This window comes from Symphalangus syndactylus, chromosome 5, assembly GCF_028878055.3.
Source record: "Symphalangus syndactylus isolate Jambi chromosome 5, NHGRI_mSymSyn1-v2.1_pri, whole genome shotgun sequence".
Classification (NCBI taxonomy): Eukaryota; Metazoa; Chordata; class Mammalia; order Primates; family Hylobatidae; genus Symphalangus; species Symphalangus syndactylus.
In genome coordinates this window covers 21,173,053-21,199,623 of record NC_072427.2, presented here as the reverse complement: position 1 = coordinate 21,199,623, position 26,571 = coordinate 21,173,053, and the positions used below count along the sequence as shown (strand labels likewise).

The window sequence follows — 26,571 nt, the reverse complement described above, 5'->3', positions numbered from 1 at the left end:
GCAAGCTCCACCTCCTGGGTTCATGCCATTCTCCTGCCTAAGCCTCCCAAGTAGCTGGGACTACAGGCGCCCGCCACCATGCCCGGCTAATTTTTTGTATTTTTAGTAGACGGGGTTTCACTGTGTTAGCCAGGATGGTCTCGATCTCCTGACCTCGTGACCCACCCGCCTCAGCCTCCCAAAAGTGTTGGGATTACAGGTGTGAGCCACCACACCCAGCCTAGTTCAGGTTTTTAACACAGTAAAAGACAGACTCAGGAAAAGAATGGAACTCTACTTTATTAAGGAATACTGAGCATCCATCCTATAAGAACTAAGCCCATTCTGAGCACAGGCCCCATGTGTAGGAGGAGGCAGTTTCCCATTTCCTCGAAACGCCTTATCTCCTCTTCCTTCACAGCAAACCCCTTCACCTGCCATCATGCCCGTCTTCACTCTCCAGGTGCAAGGATCTCGAGAACAAAGCCCAGGTAGCACCCCGAAATCAAGGGCAACACCTGTAGGACAAACTCCTGATTCAAGCCCAAATATCTCCAGGGAACAGATACATCCTCAAAGTTAGCACTTCTTTAAAAATAATGTTCTCGGCCGGGCGCGGTGGCTCACGCCTGTAATCCCAGCACTTTCGGAGGCCGAGGCGGGCGGATCACAAGGTCAGGAGATCGAGACCATCCTGGCTAACACGGTGAAACCCCGTCTCTACTAAAAATACAAAAAATTAGCTGGGCGAGGTGGCGGGTGCCTGTAGTCCCAGCTACTCGGGAGGCTGAGGCAGGAGAATGGCGTGAACCCCAGGGGGCGGAGCCTGCAGTGAGCCGAGATCGCGCCACTGCACTCCAGCCTGGGCGACAGTGAGACTCCGTCTCAAAAAAAAAAAATAAATATAATAAAAATAATGTTCTTGGCCGGGTGTGCTGGCTCATGCCTGTAATCCCAGCACTTTGGGAGGCCAAGGCGGGCGGATCACGAGGACAGGAGATCGAAACCATCCTGGCTAACACGGTGAAACCCCGTCTCTACTAAAAATAAAAATAAAAAAAAATTAGCCGGGGGTGGTGGTGGGCACCTGTAGTCCCAGCTACTTGGGAGGCTGAGACAGGAGAATGGCGTGAACCCAGGAGGTGGAGCTTGCAGTGAGCTGAGATCGCACCACTGCACTCCAGCCTGGGTGACAGAGTGAGACTCTGTCTCAAAAAAAAAAAATAATAAAAAATAATAATGTTCTTAGTATACAAAAGCTACCCGACAGGATTCTAGGTTGGCATATATCAAATAAAAAATAAAAGAAGAGGGAAACAAGTGCATAGAATAATTCAGAAATTATGGGGCTATGTATCCGTTGGGCCAAAGGCACAAACCCACCCTGCTGCGTACAGGACTGTTTTACCCTTGATGAGACAGAAGTTACCATCCACCATGGGTTGGCAGCTGGGGCTCTCGGACTTCACTACACTCTCCAGGACAAAACCCCACGAGAAAAAATGTGTTCCCCTGGTAGCTGACGTACCACAGGACAGTAGCCAGAGACAAAAGCAAGCACTGAAATGTCCTCGGTTTACCCCTTTCCTGAAGGCCCTGTCCTACTCTTACCAATGGAAAGGACACTGGGACACTGGCTCCAGGCTGTACTTCCTCAAGTTTCTGTGCTCCTGACGCTTTCTGGAAATAGAAAGGGGCTTTACCTTCATGTGGGTGACTCAGAACTGGAGAAACCCCTCCATTTTGACCTGAAATCAAAGCCCAAGACACCAAAGCCAGAAGAGGAGATTCTAGCATGCGCAGGGAGCCCTGGAACACTAACTGCTTGGGGTGAAGGCACCTTAGCCCAACAGAGTGGCAGCAAAACAACAAAACGACCAGAACCACACAAGTGATTTCCAGTATTTCTCTGAGGACTCGGCCCACGTTGTGGGCCATGCTGTCTTCCATTCCACACGGAGAAACATTTCCCCCCCATTTTACCAAAGAGGAAACTGAGGCACAGAGGAAACACCAGAGGGGGCCAATCAAGTCACCCAATGTAAGGGAAAAAGACCCAACTTTCCAGACCTTCCACTCCTATGCCCTGTTCTTGAACGTATACGGGACTTGACTCAGACCACTAAAACGACAGTGTCCTGGAAATGAGGATAAGCAAGGGGAAGATTCTGGCAAAACCCCCCAGAATGTTTAGGAAGCACAGCTCTTTGAAAGGGAATCACTGTTGGGGCAGTGTGGCAACTCCCACTCCAGGCCAGTCCCTCACTTTCGCTCTTTGCCACTTCAATAAAGTTTCTCTTTCATGTGAGTTCTCTGATGTGTGATAAAGTTAGAGCTGTTGCTGAAGCCTTTGCCACACTCGGGGCATTTGTAGGGCTTCTCCCCAGTGTGGATTCGCTGATGTATAATGAGGACTGAGTTCCAGCTAAAGCCTTTCCCACACTCAGGGCACCTGTAGGGCTTGTCTCCCAAATGGGCTCTCTGGTGCATGACCAGAATGGAGCCCCGGCTGAAGCTCTTTCCGCACATGAGGCATTTGTAGGGCTTCTCGCCTGTGTGGGTCCGCTGGTGCACTACGAGCTGGGAGCGCTGGCTGAAGCATTTCCCACACTCGCTGCATTTGTAGGGCTTCTCTCCCGTGTGGATCCTCTGGTGCTTGAGGAGGTTGGAGCTCCAGCTGAAGCTCTCCCCACACGTCAGACACTCGTAGGGTTTCTCCCCTGTGTGCATGCCCTGGTGTGCAATCAGACTGGAGCTCTGGCTGAAGCTCTTCCCGCACACCCCACACTTATAGGGCTTCTCCACCATGTGGGTTCTCCGGTGCGTGGCCAGGTTGGAGCTGCGGCTGAAGCTTTTCCCACACTCACTGCACTGGTAGGGTTTCTCTCCTGTGTGGGTTCTCCGGTGGGTGATGAGGGCTGAACTCTGGCTGAACCTCTGCCCGCAATCAGTACATTTGTAGGGTTTCTCTCCTGTGTGGATTCTCTGGTGTCTGATTAGGTTGGAGTTGTAACTAAAGCTTTCGCCGCATTCTTTACATTCATAGGGCTTTTCTCCAGTGTGGATCCCCTGATGCGTGTTAAGGCTGGATCGGTTGCCAAAGCTCTTTCCACACTCGGGGCACGAGTAGGGTTTCTCTCCCGTGTGGGTGCGCTGATGTGCAATGAGGTTGGGACTCCTGCTGAAGCTCTTGCCACACTCAGCACACTGGAAGGGCTTCTCCCCCGTGTGGATCCTCTGGTGGGTTATGAGGTTGGCACTCCGGCTAAAGCTCTTCCCACAGTCTCTGCATTTGTAGGGCTTCTCCCCGGTGTGAGTGGTTTGGTGTCTACTAAAATTTGAACCATCACTAAAGCTTTTTCCACATTCATCACATTTGTAGTATTTCTCTCCTGTGTGGGTCCTCTCGTGTGTGATGAGGTGGGATTTCCGGCTGAAGGTCTTCCCACACTGGGGACATTCGTAGGGCTTCTCCCCCAGGTAGGTGCCCTGCAGGCCTATGAGCTGGCCAACTTCCCTGTCCTGAGAGAGCACCTCCCCGTGGTCCTCACCTGGGGTGTGTCCCTGGGGCCTCTGGATGCCAGCATCTCTCTCAAAGTCACTTTCCCCATCGGAGTGCTGAGCACTTTCACCTTCAGGCATTTCTGAGAATATCTCACGTGATTCATTCTCAAACATGTCTTGATTACAGTTCTCCCCATTTTCACTCTGTATCTCAAAATCTGAAACAATGAAGAAAAACATACAATGTCTACTCAACTCCCTGTCATGATGACAAAAGGAAACTAAGGGGAATTTATAAAAATTAAACTTCCAGTGAACACAAAGAGGCTAGGAAATCCTGAAAGCCTTTAATAATCAGGTTTAATATACCCAAAGGAATATAATCATTCTATTATAAAGATACATGCACACATATGTTCAATGCTGCACTATTCACAATAGCAAAGACATAGAATCAACCCAAATGCCCATCAATGATAGACTGGATGAAGAAAATGTAGTACATATACACCATGGTATACTATGCAGCCATAAAAAGGAATGAGATCATATCTTTTGCAGGGACATGAATGGAATTGGAAGCCATTATCCTCAGCAAGCTAACACAGGAACAGAAAACCAAACACTGCATCTTTTCTCTTATAAGCAGGAGCTGAATGAAGAGAACACATGAGCACATGGAGGGGAATAACACACCCTGGGGCCTGTGGGGGAGGGGGAGGGAGAGCATCAGGAAGAATAGCTAATGGATGCTGGGCTTAATACCCAGGTGGTGGGATGATCTGTGCAGTAAAACACCATGGCACGCATTTACCTTTGTAGCAAACCTGCACATCCTGCACACGTACCCCTGAACTTAAAAGTTGAAGAAAAAAAAAAAACCCAGGCTTATTTCATTCCGACTGGTTGTCAGGCCTCATAATCTTTGTGGCAATCACCCAGAATTTCAAAGCCTTAAAGATTTGGGTTCCATGTCCCCACTACCCGTGTCTTCATCTGAAAATGAGGTCAGGTGGGAATTTTAAAGGACATAAAACAGGGTACCTACCCAATTACCCCCACACTCACCATAATGCCTGGTGCTGAATTCAATGTCATGAGTGCATGAATGAGTTTTTTTTATTGGTATCATAGACATTTCCCTGAAGCTCAGTCTCCTTTTAAGAGGAGCTTATATAATAATTTCTTGTATTAACATGTATCTGGTGTTTATGACCTCATTACTTTGTATTTAAGACACAGGAAAGATGACAGAGCCCGTGCAATAAGGACTCTAGGTGTGTATACCAATGACTAGAAGCAAGTTAACTGGATTGTTAAAAGAGCCCTCAAATTTGTCTGCAGTGGGAGTTTATGAATAGATCTTTTTTTTTTTTTTTTTTTTAAAGACGGAGTCTCGCTTTGTCACCCAGGCTGGAGTGCAGTGGCGCGATCTCCTGAGTAGCTGGGACTACAGGCACGCCTGCCACCACGCTCAGCTAATTTTTTGTATTTAGTAGAGATGGGGTTTCACCGTGTTAGCCAGGATGGTCTCGATCTCCTGACCTTGTGATCCGCCCACCTCGGCCTCCCAAAGTGCTGGGATTACAGACGCGAGCCACCACGCCTGGCCCATATCTTTTTTTTTTTTGAGACAGAGTCTCGCTCTGTGGCCCAGGCTGTAGTGCAGTGGTGCGATCACGGCTCACTGCAAGCTCTGCCTCCCGGGTTCATGCCATTCTCTTGCCTCAGCCTCCCGAGTAGCTGGGACTACAGGCGCCCGCCACCACGCCCAGCTAATTTTTTGTATTTTTAGTAGAGACAGGGTTTCACCATGTTAGCCAGGATGGTTTCGATCTCCTGACCTTTTGATCTGCCCGCCTCGGCCTCCCAAAGTGCTGGGATTATAGGTGTGAGCCACCACGCCCAGCCATGAATAGATCTTTAATTGGTAATATAAAATGTCTTCCAGGAACTTGTTAAACCTTCCACTGCCCAAATACCTGAGTAAAAGAAATCATTAGGGAGGACTGCTAGAAGAACATGGCCCCTTCCTTAGATGAGGGACTGTAAAATCTACCCGAGGATGAGGCCAAAGCAGCAGAGAGCTGAGCCTGGATCACACTATTCTGACCCCCGGCAGAAGTGTGTTTACTGAACAGTGTGTTGGCTTCACAGCCCTGGCTGACACTCTAAGAAGTGTCATTAGAAATTAATGGCTGACACTGGGCATGGTGGCTCACGCCTGTAATCCCAGAACTTTGGGAGGCCAAGGTGGGTAGATTATCTGAGGTCAGGAGTTTGAGACCAGCCTGACCAACATGGTGAAACCCCGTCTCTACTAAAAATACAAAAAAATTAGCCGGGCATGGTGGTAGGCACCTGTAATCCCAGCTACTTGGGAGGCTGAGGCAGGAGAATCACTAGAACCCGGGAGGTGGATGTTTTGGTGAGCCGAGATCACGCCACTGCACTCCGGCCTGGGCAACAGAGCCAAGACTCCGTCTCGAAAAAAAAAAAAAAAAAAAATTAATGGCTGTTGGGAACATTAATGCTGCCAGGAAGTTGTTGATGACATTGTTTATACCATACAATGTCCTCTTGATGAGCCTGAGGAGGACATTTCCCTCTTGACCTCAATCCTAAAAAAAGCTGCACTTTTTTCTTTTTTTTGAGACAGAGTCTCACTTGGTCACCCAGCCTGGACTGCAGTGGCGGGATCTCGGCTCACTGCAACCTCAGCCTCCTGAGTACAAGAGATTCTCCTGCCTCAGCCTCCAGAGTAGCTAGGACTACAGGTGCACACCACCACGCCTGGCTAATTTTTGTATTTTTAGTAGAGATGGGGTTTCACTATGTTGGCCAGGCTGGTCTCAAACTCCTGACCTCAGGTGATCCGCCTGCCTGGGCCTCCTAAAGTGCTGGGATTACAGGCGTGAGCCACCGCGCTGGAACTCCTAGTGACATTTCTATTATTAAAGCTAAAAAACTTTATTTAAGGTTAGATGCTCAATTAATTTTCTCTAAGTTAATGTAAACTCTCACATACGAACATGATAAAATTGGACATGCCCCTCTCAGGCAGGACCTGGGCTCCACTCTTGCCTTCAGTCAATTTAAGATCACATTTATTTTTATTTTTTATTTTTTTGAGACAAGGTCTCAGTCTGTCACCGAGGTGGTAGTACAGTAGCGAGACTGCAACTCACTGTAGCCTCGACTTCCTGGGCTCAGGTGACCCTCCCACCTTAGCCTTGCAGGTAGCTGGGATTACACAGATGTATGCCACCACACCCAGCTAACTTTTTTGTATTTTTGCAGAGATGGGGTTTTGCTATGTTGCCCAGGCTAGTCTCAAACTCCTGGGCTTGAGTGATCCTCCTGCCTTGGCCTCCCAAAGTGCTGGGATGACAGGCATGAGCCACCACTCCTGGCCATAAGATCACCTTTAAAGTTGAAAACAGGCATATAATTACACTCTATGTTTACACTGACACACATGCTGCTGGTAATCTGTGGGTTCATAGAATTGCCCTCCAGCCCCACCCCTCATATCACTAGGGGACAGATACAGGCACAAGGTATACTCTGACTTGGCAGAACCAGGAATTCTGTGCTTCCTCAACTTCCTGCAAGACAGTTTTGGTTTTTTCTGGAGTCTCACTCTGTCACCCAGCCTGGAGTGCAGGGGCGCAATCCTGGCTCAGGGCAAGCTCCGCCTCCCAGGTTCAAGCAATTCTCCTGCCTCAGCCTCCTGAGTAGCTGGGACTACAGGCACACGCCAACACGCGTGGCTAATTTTTCTATTTTTAGTAGAGATAGGGTTTCACCACATTGGCCAGGCTGGTCTCAAACTCCTGACCTCAAGTGAGCCGCCCGCCTTGGCCTCCCAAAGTGCTGGGATTACAGGCGCGAGCCACTGCGCCTGGCCATGGAAGACAGTTTTTTTTTTGAGACAGAGTTTTGCTCTTGTTGCCCAGGCTGGAGTGCAGTGGTGCGATCCTGGCTCACTGCAACCTCTGTTTCCCGGGCTCAACCGATTCTCCTGCTTCAGCCTCCCAAGTAACTGGGATTACAGGCATGTGCCATCACGCCTGGCTAATTTTGTATTTTTAGTAGAGACAGGGTTTCTCCATGTTGGTCAGACAGGTCTCGAACTCCCAACCTCAGGTGATTTGCCCACCTCAGCCTCCCAGAGTGCTGGGATTATAGGCGTGAGCCACCACGTCTGGCCGGAAGACAGTTTTTTGGCAAGTTTTGAGCATAGAGCCCTGCTATCATCTCTCTTCTAGAAGAACCTGCAGGCCAAGGCCCTGATTTATTTTTAGCAAACTAATGTGCCCAAAAACATATTTTTGGGTGATTTTAGTAATTGAATAGGTAACATTAGCTAATAAGGCTGTTTTTGCTGTTTTAAAATCAGAACTGGTTAGCTCTCGAATGAGCTCGGAAGCAACAAGGAAAACAAGTAAAATCCAATTTTATTTTCAGTGAAATCAGAAGATAAAATATGTAGACACCAAAATACATGTCAGGGCTTCCCAAAACAGCAGACTGGGTAGAAGCAATGAGGAAGGAAGTGCAATGAATAAGCATGGAAAACCCTGGGGTGAGAGGGAACAGAACTCAGAAAGCTCAGGCAGAAAGTCACTTCCTGTGTTTGGGAACTGGGGTAAGCAGGGCTGGCTTCTTTGGTTCAAAGAGGCAAAGGAGGTGAGGCTGCAACCGGAATCACACAGGGCAGCCATGTACGCAGGAAGCTGTTTCTGGAAAGCAGAGAAGGAAAGAGCCTTTGACCCACGCACATTAATCCAAGCTATTTATTTATTTATTTTTGTGAGATGAAGTCTCACTCTGTCGCCCAGGCTGGAGTGCAGTGGCACAATCTTGGCTCACTGCAACCTCTGCCTCCCGGGTTCAAGCGATTCTCCTGCCTCAGCCTCCTGAGTAGATGGAATTACAGGTGCACACCGCCACCCCCGGCTCACTGTTTTTGTATTTCTAATAGAGATGGGGTTTCACCATGTTGGCCAGGCTGGTCTCGAACTCCTGACCTCAAGTGATCCAACTGCCTCGGCCTCCCAAAGTGTTGGGATTACAGGCTTGAGCCACTGCGCCCGGCCCAAGGAATTACTATTACTGAGAAAAGTGATCATTTCCATCCATAAAAATAATTAATTAAGTGAGGCAACTGCCTTTATAAAGGAATACCACAGAGTAGAGCTTGAAGAAGGGACGGTGAGACAACGGGAAGAGATTAAATGTACACTAGAAGAACTCAGGAAAGGAGGGAAAATCAGCCAGAGAAATGATGACAACAGCAAAAGGAGCACAATGGGAATAGGCATCTTGGAAAGCACAGAATGGGAAAAAGAGGACCAAAATAAGAAAGCAATGACAGGAAATGGAAACAAAGGAACAGGTTAAAAGGATTAAAAAGAATGATGGAGGGCCAGGTGCGTTGGCTCAGGTCTGTAATCCCAGCACTTTGGGAGTCCAAGACAGGTGGATCGCTTGAGCCCAGCAGTTTGGGACAGCTTGGGAAACATGGCAACACCCCATCATCTCTACAAAAAAAATACAAAAATTAGCCAGGTGTGGCTGTACACACTTGTAGACCCAGCTACTTAAGAGACCAAGGCAGGACGATTGCTTGAGGCCAGGAGGCAGAGGCTGCAGTAAGCCATGTTTGTACCACTGGACGCCAGCCCGGGTGACAGAGTGACACCCTATCTTAAACAAAAAGATAGAAACAGAAGTTAGGCAAAAGGACAATCAGTAAACATAACTGGAGTTCTCAAAAAAACAAAGCAATAGAACTAGTACTTAAAGGCCAGGGCGCGGTGTCTCACGCCTGTAATCCCAGGACTTTGGGAGGCCGAGGCGGGCGGATCACAAGGTCGGCAGTTCGCGACCAGCCTGACCAATAAATATGGTGAAACCCCATCTCTACTAAAAAAATACAAAAATTGGCTGGGTGTGGTGACAGACACCTGTAGTCCCAGCTACCCAGGAGGCTGAGGCAGGAGAATCGCTTGAACCCGGGAGGTGGAGGTTACAGTGAGCTGAGATCGCACCACTGCACTCCAGCCTGGGCAACAGAGCGAGACTCCATCTCAAAAAAAAAAAAAAAGAACTAATACTTAAAGATATAACCTATAAGGATATAAGAACCTGTGAAAGCTATACCATGGGCCAACAAAAACTAACCGAGGGTGGCTAACAGTGAGACCAGTGGACAACACCAAAAGGATCAAATCACTTACAAGGGGAAAGAAAATCAACTGGTTTCAGATCTCTATATTCAGGCTGGGTGTGGTGGCACGTGCCTGTAATCCCAGCTACCCGGGAGGCTGAGGCAGGAGAACTGCTTGAACCCAGGAGGCGGAGGTCATAGTGAGCTGAGATAGCGCCACTGCACTCCAGCCTGGGCGACTCTATCTCAGGAAAAAAAAAAAAGATTTCTCTATATTCGACAAAACTATCCTTCAAGTATAAACCTATAGGCAAACAGCTTTGAACGTACACAAATTAATGGACTGCTAGGGGGGTGAACACCTAATAAATTTAACTTTAGAATGAAGACTAAAACTACCATGGCAATTAGGGTGATTACAGAGCTTGTAAATGTTATACGGCAGTGTAGAAATGACATTCTAACCAAAACTGGGGTTGGGAGAGATAAGGTGGTTTATAGGATATGTTCGCTGATTGCCTCATCTGTAATAACCTGGGAGTTCAAAGAATTCACATTTAAAACTGGTAAAGCATGCAGCTGCAGTAGAGGTTTGCAAAAATAAACATTAAGAAAGATGGGATTATTGCCAGGATCCCAGCACTTTGGGTGGCTGAGGTGAGAGGACTGCGTGAGGCCAGGAGTTCAAGACCAGCCTGAGCAACACAGCAAGACCTCATCTCTACAAAAAATAACAAAATTAGCCGGGTGTGTTGGCACTTGCCTGTAGTCCCAGCTACTCAGGAACCTCAGGGAGGAGGACTGCTTGAGGCCAGGAGTTTGAGGTTATAGTAAACTATGATCATGCTACTGTACTCCAGCCTGGGTGACAGAGAGAGACTCTGTCTCTGGGGAAAAAAAAAAAAAAAAAAGAGGCCAGGAGCAGTGGCTCACACCTGTAATCTCAGCACTTTGGGAGGCAGAGGTGGGTAGATCACAAGGTCAGAAGTTCAAGACCAGCCTGGCCAACATGGTGAAACCCCATCTCAACTAAAAATACAAAAATGAGCTGGGCACGGTGGTACATGCCTGTAATCCCAGCTACTTGGGAGGCTAAGGCAGGAGAATCGTTGAATCGTTGAACCCAGGAGGTGGAGGTTGCAGTGAGCAGAGATTGCGCCACTGCACTCCAGCCTGGGTGACAGAGTGAGACTCTATCTCAAAAAAAAAAAAGATTATTGACTGAAATTGGAGTGGAGAGGGACTATCTCTGTCAGATGTTAAAACATTATGAAATCTCGGCCAGGTGCAGTGGCTCACGCCTGTAATCCCAAAACTTTGGGAGGCCGAGACGAGTGAATCACCTGAGGTCAGGAGTTCTAGACTACCCTGGCCAACATGGTGAAACCCCATACAAAAATTAGCTGGGTGTGGTGGTGGGCACCTGTAATCCCACCTACTTGGGAGGCTGAGGCAGGAGAATCGCTTGAACCCAGGAGGCAGAGGTTGCAGTGTAACCGAGATCATGCCACTGCATTCCAGCCTGGGCAACAGAGCGAGACTCTCTCAAAAACAAAAACAAAAACATTATGAAATCTCAATAATTAAAACATTAATAGACAATCATACCAAATAAACAAAATAAAAACTCCAGAAATAGATTCAATAGATATTAAGTTCAGAATTTAATACAAGTGGAACATGAATAGACAGGCCAGGAGAACAGAAAAGAGAATCTGTATAATGACTATGAAAATTTAGCATACAATACGGTTGGCCTCTTAAATCCATGGAGAAGAGACACAACATACAATAAATGATGCTGGAAGAACTAGTTAGGGAAAACTGGAAAAATTCAATTCAAATGGAAAAATACAAGCTGGACCCAGAAACGGACAAATCCTAAATGGACCTAAGATTTAAATGTTAAAACAAAAAACAAAAAACCCAAATAGCATCATCAAACTATTAGATGAACATATGAAAGAATTTCTTTAAAATCTGGCAGCCTTTAAGTGTGATACTTAATTTATGGGGCTATCTTCTTTTAAATGTCAAGTCTTTGAACTCCCAGGTATTACAAATAAGACAATCAAAGAACATATCCTATAAAACCACCTTATTCCTCCCAATCCCAAGTTTGGTTAGAATGTCATTTCCTTTTTTTTTTTTCTTTTGAGACACAGTCTCACTCTGTCGTCCAGGCCCGAGTACAGTGGCATGATCTCGGCTCACTGCAAGCTCTGCCTACCGGGTTCATGCCATTCTCCTGCCTCAGCCTCCCGAGTAGCTGGGACTACAGGCGCCCACCACCACATCCAGCTAATTTTTTTGTATTTTTAGTAGAGACGGGGTTTCACCGTGTTAGCCAGGATGGTCTCGATCTCCTGACCTCGTGATCCACCTGCCTCTGTCTCCCAAAGTGCTGGGATTACAGGCTTGAGCCACCACGCCTGGCCCTTAGAAGGTCATTTCTACGCTGCTGTATAACATATCATAAACCTCACTACAGAGGTCCCTCTAAGTAGAATCCAGGCCCAATAACCCCTTCACTGTACTGCTCAAAGACCAGTCCTATCTTTACAAAGACCGCTGCTATCCAGTGAAGACCAAAGGAGGGTTGGCAGTTCTTCACAAGTTGCCCTCTGAGAACACAGAGACACAGGAGTCATTCTACAGGACAGAAAAGAGTGGCCCTTCAGGTGATCTGCCTGACAAAGGCCTCCAAAATGGGAAAAAGTCACTGAGCCGGGAAGAATAAGGGATCCCTGGCCCCCTCCAGGCTCCCTGAGAAAGGCTGGCCCCTATGAGATCCAGAGCACACAGCAGAGCACGTTCTAGGGAGGCGAGTCCCTCCTTTATTTATTGGTGGCCAATTAAGAAAATGAAAACTCAGAAACTGGTTTTGGTCAGACACAAAAATAATATTCTTACCATGTTGTGAATGGAGATGAGAGGAGATGGTGGCAGCTGGGAATTAAAAAAAAAAAAAAAATTTTACTGATAGAAATGGCTTTGGCTACTCCAGGATGCCAAGAGGAGCACATTCTGTGGATATGAGTAGATGTAGGGAGGCGGCTTCTGAGGAAGCAGGCTTATGAGTAAGAGGCTGGATGGCCCAGACATCCACTTTGTTCTTTTTTTTTTTTTTTTTGAGACAGAGTCTCGCTCTTTCACCCAGGCTGGAGTGCAGTGGCACGATCTCAGCTCACTGCAGGCTCCGCCCCCCGGGGTTCACGCCATTCTCCTGCCTCACCCTCCCGCATAGCTGGGACTACAGGCGCCCGCCACCTCGTCCGGCTAATTTTTTTTTTGTATTTTTAGTAGAGACGGGGTTTCACCGTGTTAGCCAGGATGGTCTCGATCTCCTGACCTCGTGATCCGCCCGCCTCGGCCTCCCAAAGTGCTGGGATTACAGGCGTGAGCCACCGTGCCCGGCCCACTTTGTTCTTGTTGTTGTTTTCTGTTTTGTGTTTTTTGAGATAGTCTTGCTCTGTCGCCTAGGCTGGAATGCATCGGCGCGATCTTGGCAACCTCTGCCTCCCAGGTTCCAGCGATTCTCCTGCCTCAGCCTCCTGAGTAGCTGGGATTACAGGCGCCCACCATCACTCCCAGCTAATTTTTGTATTTTTAGTAGAGATGGGGTTTCACCGTGTTGGCCAGGTTGGTCTCAAACTCCTGACCTCAGGTGATCCACTCACCTCAGCCTCCCAAAGTGCTGGGATGACAGTGTGAGCCACCACGATTGGCCTGTTGTTGTTTTTTGAGACAGTATATCACTGTCTCCCAGGCTGGAGTGCAGTGGTGGGATCTCGGCTCACTTAAGTCTTGACCTCCCAGGCTCAAGTGAGATCCTCCCACCTCAGCCCCCAAGTAGTTGGGACTATAGGTGTGTGCCACCATGCCTGGCTAATTAAAAAAAAAAAAATTTTTTTTTTTTTTTTTGAGACGGAGTCTTGCTCTGTCACCCAGGCTGGAGTGCAGTGGCGTGATCTCTGTCTCCTGGGTTCAAGCAATTCTCCTAACTTAGCCTCCCCAGTAGCTGGGATTACAGGTGCACACCACCACATGCCCGTCTAAATTTTTTTGTATTTTTCGTAGAGACAGGGTTTCACCATGTTGGCCAGGCTGGTCTCGAACTCCTGACCTCGTGATCCGTCCGCCTCTGCCTCCCAACATGTTGGGATTACAGGCATGAGTCACTGCACCTGGCTAAATTTTTCTTAAAAGATGGGGTCTCACTATGTCACCCAGGCTTGCCTTGAACTCCTGGGCTCAAGTGATCCTCTCACCTCCCATCTCAGCCTCCCAAAACACAGAAATGAGTCAGGCATTAAGGATATAGGTAAGAATGTCTCGCTTTTTTTATTTTTTATTTTTGAGACAAGATCTCGCTTTGTCACCCAGGCTGGAGTGCAGTGGCACAATCTTGGCTCACTGCAACATCCGCCTCCCCAGGTTCAAGTAATTCTCCTACCTCAGCCTCTGGAGTAGCTGTGATTACAGGCACCTCCTGTCAAGCCCACCTAATTTTTGTATTTTTAGTAGAGACAGGGTTTCACCATGTTGGCTAGGCTGGTCTCAAACTCCCGACCTCAAGTGATCCGTGCACCTTGGCCTCCCAAAGTGCTGGGATTGTAAGCGTCAGCTACCACACCTGGCCTAATCCAGCAATTTTAATTCTAAGTATATAACCCCCCCAAAACTGAAAGCCCAGACTAGAACAGATATTTGTGTATCATGTTCAAGAATTACATGAATCAAAACAGCCAAAAGGTGGAAACAACCCAAATGTCCATCAACAGGTGAATAAATATGGTATATACATACAGTGAAATATTATTCAGCTTTGAAAAGGAAATGAAGGCCGGGCGCGGTGGCTCACGCTTGTAATCCCAGCACTTTGGGAGGCCGAGGTGGGTGGATCACAAGGTCAGGAGATCGAGACCACGGTGAAACCCCGTCTCTACTAAAAAATACAAAAAATTAGCCGGGCGTGGTGGCGGGCGCCTGTAGTCCCAGCTACTCGGAGAGGCTGAGGCAGGAGAATGGCGTGAACCCAGCAGGCGGAGCTTGCAGTGAGCCGAGATTGCGCCACTGCACTCCAGCCTGGGCGACAGAGCGAGACTCCGTCTCAAAAAAAAAAAAAAGAAAAGGAAATGAAATTCTGACCCATGCTCCAACATGGGTTGGCCTCAACCTTGAGGACATTATACTAGGTGAAAAAAGCCAGACACAAAAAGACAAACCGCTTATACGAGGTATTAGGGTCATCAAAATCACAGAGAAAGTGGAATGGTCATTGCCAGGGGTTGGGGGAGGGGGAATGCAGAATTATGGTTTAATGGACACAGAGTTTCAGCTTGAGAGGAAAAAGTTCTGTAGATAGATACTAGTGATTGTACAACAATGTGAATGTACTTAACGCTATTGACCTGTATTCTAAAAATTGTTAAAATAATAAAAAATAATATATGGGCTAAACATGTTGGCTCATGCCTGTAATCCCAGCACTTTGGGAGGCCAAGGCAGAGGCCAGGAATTTAAGACCAGCTTGGGCAACAGAGTGAGACCCCATCTCTCTCTTTTTCTTTTTTTTTTTTTTTTTTGAGGCAGAGTCTCATTCTGTTGCCCAGGCTGGAGTACAGTGGTGTGATCTCTGCTCACTGCAACCTCTGCCTCCCAGGTCAAGAGATTCTCTGCCTCAGCCTCCTGAGTAGCTGGGACTATAGGCGCATGCCACCATGCCCAGCTAATTTTTGTATTTTTAGTAGAGATGGGGTTTCACCACGTTGGCCTGGCTGGTTTTGAATTCCTGACCTCAGGTGATCCACCTGCCTTGGCCTCCCAAAGTGCTAGGATTACAGGTGTAAGCCATCACGCCTGGCCTAGAAACACTCTTAAATCTGATGGTCTGCTAGGTGCAATAATAGTATCTAATAGTATCTTGCTGTAATAGGTATTTTCCCTGATAATTCATAAGAACATATTTTTTTTTTTCTTTTTGAGACGGAATCTCGCTGTCGCCCAGGCTGAAGTGTAGTGGTGCGATCTCAGCTCACTACAACCTCTGCCTCCCGGGTTCAAGCGATTCTCCTGCCTCAGCCTCCTGAGTAGCTGGGATTATAGGCGCCCGCCACCATGCCCAGCTAATTTTTGTATTTTTCATAGAGACAGGGTTTCACCATGATGATCAGGCTAGTCTCGAACTCCTGACCTCGTGATCCGCCCACCTTGGCCTCCTAAAGTGCTGGGATAACAGGCGTGAGCCACCACGCCCAGCCATATTTTCATAATTTTTAATTCTTCATTTCTAAATTGCTTGTTTATATCGTTTACCTTTTATTCTACTTGGTTGATTTTTCTTATGAATTTGCAGAGGCTCTTGTAGATCAAGGATTTTGACTCATGATCTGCTACATTACAGACTTGGATGCAAATATTTCCTCCTAATGTGTATGCTGTCTTTTAACTTGATTCACAGTATCGTTTTTTATGTGAAACACTTCTGTTTTGGCTGGGCGCAGTGGCTCACGCCTGTAATCCCTGCACTTTGGGAGGGAGAGGCGGGCGGATTGCCTGAGTTCAGGAGATTGAGACCAGCCTGACCAACATGGTGAAACCCCATCTCTTCTAAACATACAAAAATTAGTCGGGAGTGGTGGTGGGTGCCTGTAGTCCCGGCTACTCGGGAGGCTGAGGCAGGAGAATCACTTGAACTCGGGAGGCGGAGGTTGCAGTGCCGAGATGGCACCACTGCACTCCAGCCTGGGCGACAGGGTGAGACTCCATCTCAAAAAAAAAAAAAAAAAAGGAAAGACTTCTGTTTTGAGTCCAATCTAGCTTTGATGACTTCTGTATTGCTTATTCACACTTCATACTTATAGAATTGTGAGTGCCTAGAGGTTCCTGTCAAACAAACATGAAAGTCCTTCCCGCATGCTATGATTACAAAAATATTCTCTCATGTGTCATTTCAGATCCTGTCTATTACAGATCTATAATCCATCTGGGATCTATTTTTGTGTAACTTGTAAAGCAGGGATCTATTTCTTTGTAAGCTGTAAAGTAGGTATCCAATTTTAGTTTTTTCAAAATGATTTGACCACTGTCCAAAAATCCTTCACTGGAACAGTTCCTAAAGGGCCACAGGACCTCTCCCCTTATCTGTCAGTGGACAAAAGCTGCCACCATAGCTCGATCTAAGCCAATGGTCCTTGTATTTCTTGCACTTGCCACGTGTGCTCTGGCCTCACGTGCATAGCACAAATTCCCATGGCCATTCACAGGGCCCTGCGTGTCCTCGCCTGGCCACAGGCCTCCTCTTTCTGTCCCACACCATAGAGCATACCAGAATGAACATGGGGAAGACTCATGTCAATAGGGGATAGACCTGACTTTTCTGTAACGATGAAATAAACTGGTCACAATCTTTGGTGCTTTGGTGTGTGTTTGGCTCAAAATTCTTCTCCAGCCCCTTCCTGCCTGACTGTGACCTACCCCTGTGTCTCAGACACTGGTCTAAAATAGAGAAGTGGTTCCGATATAGGGTATGCCCAGCTCCATTCTCACTGGGGCTCTCCGCATTAGAGCGCTACCCTGGCAAGCCCAGTGGGACTGGGAGCATCGTTCCCCCTGAACTCTGGCTGCTTGAAAAACCGCTGATAAAAACACCAATGGACGGTTATCAGGTGAAATAAATGAATGCCAAACATTTCATAGGTGTAACATTACCGCTCCCTAAGAATTCTGTCTGGTATACTTTTCAAATATTTGAGTAAATTAAAAGTAATTTTTGGGCTGGGCACAGTGGCTCATTCCTGTTATCGCAGTGCTTTGGGTGGCTGAAACAGGAGGATCACTTGAGGCCAAGAGTTCGAGGTGACAGTGAGCTATGATCACACCAGTGCATTCCAGCCTGGGTTGACAGAGTGAAACTTTGTCTCTCTCTCTCTCTCATATATATATATCATATGAGATATATATATCATAGATATGTATGTGTATATATATATCTCATATGATATATATCAGATATATAATAGATATATATGTATATATATCTCATGTGATATATATCAGATATATATGTGTATATATATATATATATATATATATATATATATATATAAGTAATTTTGTTTTGAAGCTAAGAATTGTAGCTTTAAAAAGACATAAGCTCTACCACTCTCCACTCCCTTTCTGGCTGAGACAAATGAATGTATGTGTTCATTTGTGGTCATTAAGGGAGCATTTTGCTGGGGCAGCAAGCTCAAAACAAATCACCTGTTGCCTCTGATGGCTGAAAGCCAGATGATGCTGAGGATGGCTGGAGAGGTCAGCTGTGACTCTTTCACTCAACTGTTGGACAAGAGTAGGCAAGAAGTTGATAACCTCTATTCCTCTCCTGGGTAGTGCTTTTCAAACTTCAAAGAGCATAGGAATCACCTGGAGATCTTGTCAAATGCAAATTTGCTTCAGCAGGGCTGGGTGAGATTGACAGTCCTATGCCTAACAAACTCTCAGGTGAGCCTATACTGCTGGCCCACTGACCACCCCGAGGAACAAAGCTCCACGGCAGTGGTCTTTACACTTTGCTGCATAATAGAACCACCTGGGCACTTTCAAAACTCCCTTGCCCAGGCCATACCCTAAACCAATTAAATCAGAAAATTAGAATCCCTGGAGTAGGCTCCAGGCCCCCAGGTAATTCTAATGTGCGGCTGAGTTTGAGAACCAGAGGTCTACAGAGGTCTAGTGCAGAGGTTCTCAAACTAGAGTCTGAATCAGGATCACTTAGAAGAATGCTGGGCATCACCCTCAAAGTTTCTTTCTTTCTTTTTTTTGAGACAGAGTCTTGCTGTCACCCAGGCTGGAGTGCAATGGCGCAATCTCGGCTCACTACAACCTCCGCCTCCCAGGTTCAAGCGATTCTCCTGCCTCAGCCTCCCAAGTAGCTGGGATTACAGGCACATGCCACCACACCTGGCTGATTTTTTTTGTATTTTTAGTAGAGATGGGGGTTTCACTATGTTGGCCAGGCTGGTCTCGAACTCATGGCCTCCAGTGATCCACCCGCCTCGGCCTCACAAAGTGCTGGGATTACAGCTGTGAGCCATCGCGCCCAGCCACCCTCAAAGTGTCTGATTCAGGAGTTCTAGGGTGGGCCTCAGAGGTTCATGATACTGAAGGGAGAGGGAAAGGAAGAGGGAGTAGTGTGGAAGAGAGGGAAGAGGGGGAAAGAAAGAGAAAGGAAAAAGACAGGTTCCTTGTCTTCTAGGATTTTACAGGTTCCTAGAAGAAATAAGACAAGTATTCATATAAACAGAAAAGAAGGTGAACTATGATAAAAAGCCAAGAGAGAGAATCCAAATGTTCTGGGGGAGACGACTTCTAGCAGAGGTGATTAGAGGTGCTCCCAGGTGTGTGGAACTGGGGATGGGGAAAAGGGACAGGGTTTAAGAGCAGCTTTATGAAGAGGGTCTCCACGGGTGGGCACTCAAAGAACAACTGGGATTTTATCACAGAGATGGGACAAGGCTATTCCATGCCAAAAATCCAGGAGCAAGGGCCAGGAGTGGTGGCTCACGCCTGTAATCCCAGCACTTTGGGAAGCCAAGGTGGGTGGATCACCTGAGGTCAGGAGTTCGAGACCAGTCTTACGAACGTGATGAAACCCTGTCTCTACTAAAAATACAAAAATTAGCTGGGCATGGTAGCACGCACCTGTAATCCCAGCTACTTGGGAGGCTGAGGCAGGAGAATCACTTGAACCCAGGAAGTGGAGGTTGCAGTGAGCCCAGATGGCACCACTGCACTCCAGCCTGGGGGACGGAGCAAGACCCTGTCTCAAAAAAACAAAAACAAAAACAAAAGCACAGGCTGTGTTCAAGAAAGAGCAAGATCTGGTATGAATGGAGTGGTGATAGAGCATGGGGGGTCGGAGTTGGAACAGACTGCAGGGGAGGTCTGGGTCAGGTCCCATAGAGCCACGGATTCCAAGCAGAACACGGAGGTCATGCTTGATTTGGTAGATACTGGGAAGCTCATGAAGGTTTTTAAGCAGGAGTGCCCCATCACTCTGGTAGAAGTGGAAGAGCTGCGATGAAGGGGCAGAAGCTGAAGACAGGTTCAGTTTGGCAGCTGCTCCAAGAATTCAGGTGAGAAACTCCACACACCTGGATTAGGGCTGGGTATGGAGAGTAAAATGTCCTCAGGAAACAGTCACAGAGAGACATAAGCTCTGCCACTTAATCTATTAATATAGGTCCGATCTTCATTAGAATTAGAAGGTACTTGAATTGTGAGTGCCCAGAGGTTCCCGTTAGAAAAACATTAAATCGCCACTGACTAACCAGGCCTGGAAGTGTTCTGTGCTGGGTGAATGTGTCCAAAGGTCATAAGCTGGACAAACAGAATAGAGGTCACGCGGCCTTATGTCGAGTAAATGTTTGAGAAGGGATGAAGACAAATGCAGGGACTCCTGTGAGCAATCATGAGGAAGGTCAGGGCGTTTGTTAAACAAAGATCAACAAGGACAATCTCAGAGACAGAAGGCAGGGGACAGACAAACCCATGTGTCTGGGATGGTCCCCACTGGTTCCCATCTCAGGTGCCCAGTTAAAGATGAAAGGCACAAAGTCCCTGCTGCAAGCTGGATAGGAAAGGCTGTAATCACCTCTGACACCTGCTGAGACCTGAACCTCTGCTCTGTGCCTCCCCAACCAAATAACAACCTGAGGCCTCTCCTCAGCCCTCCATCACTCTCCCCTCCATAGTATCTGACTGGAGATCCAGAAGTTCATTACAAACTGGTCACCTCCACCAGAAGGGAAGCAAAGACAGTTGTGTAATAGGGAGACAGGTTTGCTTATTTTAATAGGAGGAATAAAATGCAGTTATTTTTTCAGGGCCAAAGAAAATCAAGCACTTTGCTTCAAGCAAAACTGAGATCTCTATGCAGAGACAGGTCTGGGTTTGAATCCTGGCTCTACCACTTAACAGCCGTGTGAGCATCCTGCACTTATATTTCCTATCTGTGAAATGACAATGGATTCTTAGTGAGACAGGCCTGAAGGTGCCCAGGGCAGGACTGGGTCACTGCAGACCTTCAGCATCAGTCCCTTTCTCCAGAGGACAGCTCTACTCATTCTCCCAGTCCCTGGAGTTTGTGATGGTCTCTGCCCCAAACCCCCTTGTTTCCTTCTCTTCTCTTCCCAGTCCTCTGAATCCTCCAGGCCAGATGCTCTGTAGTCACTGTCTTAATTCCATCTGCATCCTCAACTTCCAACACCCACTAGGAAGTGTCTCTTAGAATCAAACATGTGACAATGCTTAAAAACATGGGCCATGTCCGCAGACACGTAAGTTCAAATCTTGGTTCTGCCTGGTACAAAGGCACATGATCTTAAGGGATCTCTGGTGATGATAATCCTGCTTATCTTCCAGGGTGGTGAAGATTACATGAGTTTTCCACATTAGATGCTAAGCATATTTCCTGGCTTGCAGAAAGAGCTTGGAAAGTGCTAGCCATGGTGAGTATCAGTTCTTTCTTACACGTGCCCCATCTGGGGCTGACCCCCATCACTGCACACCCGAAGACAAGAGAGCTTCCTGGCTGCTCTCCTGCCCCTAGCCTCTCACTACCCTAATCAAACCTACATCCTGTTGCCAAACTCCGCTTCCTCCCATGCCCCTTGGGGCCCTAGTTCAAGAACCCGTTGAGGCCAAAGACATTCAGTCCAAGCCCTCACCCACCCTTCCCCCAAACTCTACTTCCTACCACTTCCTAAAAACACGCTTGCCACTCCAATCAGCCAGCTCTCCTGTCACCCAAAGGTATAAACTACCGTAGCTCTGCCCTTCCGAGCCTCTGCTCAGCACAGCTCCTCTCAGCTGCCACACACTACTCCCTTCTACAACCTCCTGCTTAGGTGTCACCTCCTCCAGGAAGCCTTCTCTGACCTGACCTCTCCTCTCCACGCTCCCTTCTCTGAACTTCCGTAGTTTTCATCAGCACAAAGGCAGCCATATCCTTCGAGCCCTGAGACAGCCCCAAAGGCACGGGTACATCTGAAGTAAATATTTGGTCATCAAGTGAGTCCACTTTACAACGGAAAACCAGGAGGGAGACAGAGCGGTTAAACGGCAAGCCAGGATCCCAATACTTATTAGTAACACCGGAAAAAAATAGAGTAACTATTGCAAAGAGCTCAAGTTTGAAATTACGATTTTAAGAGCCCAGGATTACTTTATACCACAGAAAGTCCCTAGTTATTAGCTGATTTACCTGTCATTTCTCTTGGTTTCATAAAAATAACCACTTTGGGGCCAGGCGTGGTGGCTCATGCCTGTAATCCCAGCACTTTTGGAAGCTGAGGTGGGCGGATCACGAGGTTAGGAGTTTGAGACCAGTCTGGCTAACATGGTGAAGCCCCGTCTCTACTAAAAATACAAAAATCAGCCAGGCGTGGTGGCGCGCGCCTGTAATTCCAGCTACTCAAGAGGCTGAGGCAGGAGAACTGCTTGAACCCAGAAGACAGAGCTTGCAGTGAGCCAAAATTGTGCCACTGCACCCCAGCCTGGGTGACAGAGTGAGACTCCGTTTCAAAAAAGAAAAAAAAAAAAAAAAAAGAAAAAAAATCATGTTGAAAATATCAGATTGTTTTCTCTAATTCCAAGAACTATTTGGATGTTTCTTGCACAACCAAGTGAAGGTGCCAGGGGTCTCCATCTCGTTTAACTTCCATCACCTTCCCAACCACTCCAAATAAACATAGAAGTAAAAACTGTGCTTACAATTCAAATGTAGCTCTAAGCCCCACCTAGCAGTTCTGGAGCTGACATTGCACACAGTGAGGACACTAAAAGGCTGATGAACACGCTGACTGCCTGCAGACAGAGCAGAGGGATGGCGCTGGCCCCCCACTCTGTCTTGGACACCACCTTCTCCTCCTCCGAAACACCACACTCCTCTACCTTTAGGGTGCTCCCGCCCTCTCCCTATGAGGTTCTGCGTCTCACCACTGTCCTGAAGGGTCTGGGTCAAGTCTTCCACCAGAGCCGCTGCCTCCTCACTGCTTTCAGGCCGATGCTCTTGCAGCCAAGCCTGAATTTCCTTTGGCAGCATGGTTAACATCTGTTCCTTGGTGTGTACCTCTGGCCTCAGCCAGCGCCGGCAGAGCTCTCGGAGGCGGCCGAGTGCACCCTGTGGTCCCCTGGTCACCTCCTCCTGGGGGCTGCCCTTGCCAGCACTCTGGGGAAAGGGCTCAGACTCAGGGCCATCCTCCTGCAGCACAGCTTCTTGCACCCAGGAGTCATCCTCCAGGATCATGGTGGTGACCTCCTCCTCCTGTCTATCTTCCTCTTGAGGCACCTGGACCAAGGGGTTCAGCGAAGTGGTCACTCTCGGGATCTCTGCAGCCATCATCCACGGTCCTGGGGCAATCACTTAGGCTTCAAGCCTTGGACCTCAGTCTTCTCCAGCCAGGCTCTCAGGTAAGACACCTCCCTCCTCAAATATCAACAAGTAGTCCCTCTGAGAAACAAAAAAAAGAACCATAATCTATAGGTAGACTGTCCTAAAGCAATCTAACTCACAAAAGCCCAGGTCAGACCACCAAGTGGTCCTTACATATGCAAACCAACAGACGTTTCCTGTTCCTCTTACAGAAAAAATGGCTTATTCCTGAAAACATCTCTCTGTGGTAAGAGAAGGCTGGGCACAGTGTCTCATGCCTGTAATCCCAGCACTTTGGGAGGCCGAGGTGGGCAGATCACCTGAGGTAATGTGAAACCACATTTCTATTAAAAATACAAAAATTAGCCGGGCGTGGTGGCGGGGGCCTGTAGTCCCTGCTACTTGGGAGCCTGAGGCAGGAGAATCTCTTGAACCCAGGAGGCGGGGGTTGCAGTGAGTAGAGATCTCGCCACTGCACTCCAGCCCAGGCAACAGAGTGAGACTCTGTCTCAAAAAAAAAAAAAAAAAAAAATATCCCAAGCACAAAAAAATACAGCATTGTTCCTTCCAAAACACCAAAGAATGACTATCACAAATGCAAAGTCCCCGGGAAAAACCCATGACTGAAATACTGAGGACTCTCATAAGTCAGTTTCGACTTGCACTGTGTGACCTTGACCTAATATACAACCTAGTCACCAAACTCGGTGACCACCTAATAAAGACAATAACACTCATGTTTCTGTTTTTATGGGGGCATCTTACGGATTAGCAATGGATCAAATGTCAAAGCACTCTGAGCTTCATTGGAAGAAAGGCAATATCTCAACTGCATTATTACCATACTTTAAGTATGAAGTTTAAAACATGCCTATACTCTCCAATCCAGCCTCGGCCCCTCAGTACTTTATCTTGAAAAAAAAAACCAAAAAATTGAGTCCTTAAAAATCCAGCAGCAGGGAATGGCTAATAAACTATGACACACCCATATAGTAGCATGTATTAGAAACTGTACTATAGGCTTGGCGCGGTTGCCTGTAATCCCAGCACTTTGGGAGGCCTCGGCAGGCGGATCACTTGAGGTCAGGAGTTCGAGACCAGCCTGGCCAATATAGTGAAACCCCGTCTCTACCAAAAATACAAAAATTAGCCAGGCATGGTGGCGGGCGCCTGTAATCCCAGCTACTCAGGAGGCTGAGGCAGGAGAATTGCCTGAACCTGGGAGAAGGAGGTTGCAGTGAGCCGAGATCCTGCCACTGCACTCCAGCCTGGACGAAAGAGCCAGACTCTCAGAAAAAAAAAAAAAAAGAAAAGAAAAAAAAGAAAATAAACTGTTATAATAACGGCTACCTTTGGGTGGTAATGACAGGAAAGGGGCTCAAAGGAGCCTTCTAGGATGATGGAAATTTTCAATATCTTCATTTGGCAATGGCGGCACAAGAGCAAACATATGAAATTTAAGATCTGCACATTACGCTGTATGTTTTTAATATTTAAAAAATTATACTGACAGGCCGGGCGCGGTGGCTCACGCTTGTAATCCCAGCACTTTGGGAGGCCGAGGCGGGCGAATCACGAGGTCAGGAGATCGAGACCACGTTGAAACCCCGTCTCTACTAAAAATACAAAAAATTAGCCAGGCGTGGTGGCGGGCGCCTGTAGTCCCAGCTACTCGGAGAGGCTGAGGCAGGAGAATGGCGTGAACCCGGGAGGCGGAGCTTGCAGTGAGCCGAGATTGCGCCACTGCACTCCAGCCTAGGCGACAGAGCGAGACTCTGTCTCAAAAAAAAAACATTATACTGACAAAGATTAATCATTAATGATTTAAGATAATCCTTCTGATATGAAAATAATGGATAAACACAAAATCAGCAGGGCAGAAAAACCATAGACACAGCAAGTCCTCAATTCCCTTTAAAAGTGAACTCACAGCCGGGCGCGGTGGCTCAGACCTGTAATCCTAGCACTTTGGGAGGTTGAGGCGGGCGGATCACCTCAGGTCGGGAGTTCGAGAATAGCCTGACCAACACGGAGAAACCTCGTCTCTACTAAAAATACAAAATTAGACGGGCGTGGTGGCGCATGCCTGTAATCCCAGCTACTCCGGAGGCTGAGGCAGGAGAGTCGCTTGAACCCAGGAGGCGGAGGATGCGGTGAGCGGAGATCAGGCCACTGCACTCCAGCCTGGGCAACAAGAGCAAAACTCCGTCTCAAAAAAAAAAAAAAAGGCCAGGCGCGGTGGCTCACGCTTGTAATCCCAGCACTTTGGATGGCCGAGGCGGGCGGATCACGAGGTCAGGAAATCGAGACCACGGTGAAACCCTGTCTCTACTAAAAATATAAAAAAATTAGCCGGGCGTGGTGGCGGGCGCCTGTAGTCCCAGCTACTCGGAGAGGCTGAGGCAGGAGAATGGCGTGAACCCGGGAGGCGGAGCTTGCAGTGAGCCGAGATCGCGCCACTGCACTCAAGCCTGGGTGACAGAGCGAGACTCCGTCTCAAAGAAAAAAAAAAAAAAAACTCACAGGAAAAAAGAACGGGACGGCATCTACAAAGTATTGAAAGCAGTGGAATTGCAAACGACTTAAAATATTATAAAAGCAATACAAAATTATTTTTAGCCCAGGTGCTGTAGCTCACGCCTGTAATTCCAGCACTTTGGGAGGCCGAGGGGGGAAGATGGCTTGAGGCCAGGAGTTCATGACCAACCTGGGCAACAGAGTGAGACCCTGTCTCTACAAAAATAAAAAAATTTTAAAAAAAATCATTACTATATCATAAAGACTCAACTAACAACCCCCCCTCAATGAAAAGGGGAGAAAAGTTTACAAAAGCTAAAAAAAAAAAAAAAAAAGGACAAAAAGAAAATAAAAGCTACTGGGAAAACCGAAGCTCTCAACGTGTATTTACTCAAGTGACTAGAAGAAACACTGGCATATGGTGTAAGAGAACTCTTCCTACTTGGGAGCCTGGGAAAAGTGTGCCGGGTCAGCTAATTTGCGGTCTGACTTGGGGCACGACACGCCCCCTCTGAACCTCAGTTTCCCCATCTGTAAAAACGTGTACGCTGCGCGGGATGTCGTCGAATGCCCCTTCCCGTCCAAAGCCTGCGCTTCTCGGTAGGAGACGCAAGGAGCTCTCCGCCAGAGAGACGCGTCCGGGACGGTTCGCGGCGCGGAGCCGGCGCGTAAATCTGGGCTGCAGGGCCCGCAGGACATGCAGCGCGACCCCGACGCCCCTCCCCCAGCAGAGCTGCCAGCAGCTGGCTCCAGGCCCGCTATTCCCTCACCTCGGGCTACTGCTCGGGGTCCGCGCGGCTCCAGGCCTGCCTCTCCGACTCACCTCTCGGGAGACCAGGTCCTGCTCTAGCGGCTGCTTCGCGTACAAAAGCGCCCCCGGGCTCGGCCCGGCCCCTCCAGATTCACCCCGGCTCAAGCCCGTGGGGCACCGAGAACAATGGACGGGAGAGGCCCGCCC

At 47.9% G+C, this 26,571-nt stretch overlaps 1 protein-coding gene across 7 annotated transcripts; it reads right to left on the bottom strand.

Annotated features, from left to right (window-relative positions):
- Window positions 1–259: 259 nt before the first annotated feature.
- Window positions 260–26,571, bottom strand: ZSCAN2 (zinc finger and SCAN domain containing 2). Of its 7 annotated transcripts, none has more exons than XM_055277355.2 (4): window positions 26,384–26,544; window positions 22,661–23,174; window positions 22,436–22,528; window positions 260–3,701 (listed from the first exon to the last, which is right to left on the bottom strand). In XM_055277355.2, the coding sequence occupies exons 2-4, from the start codon at window positions 23,064–23,066 to the stop codon at window positions 2,263–2,265; spliced, it is 1,938 nt and encodes a 645-aa protein (XP_055133330.1). In that variant the 5' UTR covers window positions 23,067–23,174; window positions 26,384–26,544; the 3' UTR covers window positions 260–2,262. The 7 variants fall into 7 exon arrangements, with proteins under 7 accessions (XP_055133330.1, XP_055133331.1, XP_063494680.1 ...); XM_063638612.1 differs by lacking the exons at window positions 260–3,701; window positions 22,436–22,528 and adding exons at window positions 7,927–8,228; window positions 12,572–12,607 and having other exon boundaries at window positions 26,384–26,556; XM_063638611.1 differs by lacking the exons at window positions 260–3,701; window positions 22,436–22,528 and adding exons at window positions 7,927–8,228; window positions 12,572–12,607 and having other exon boundaries at window positions 26,437–26,544.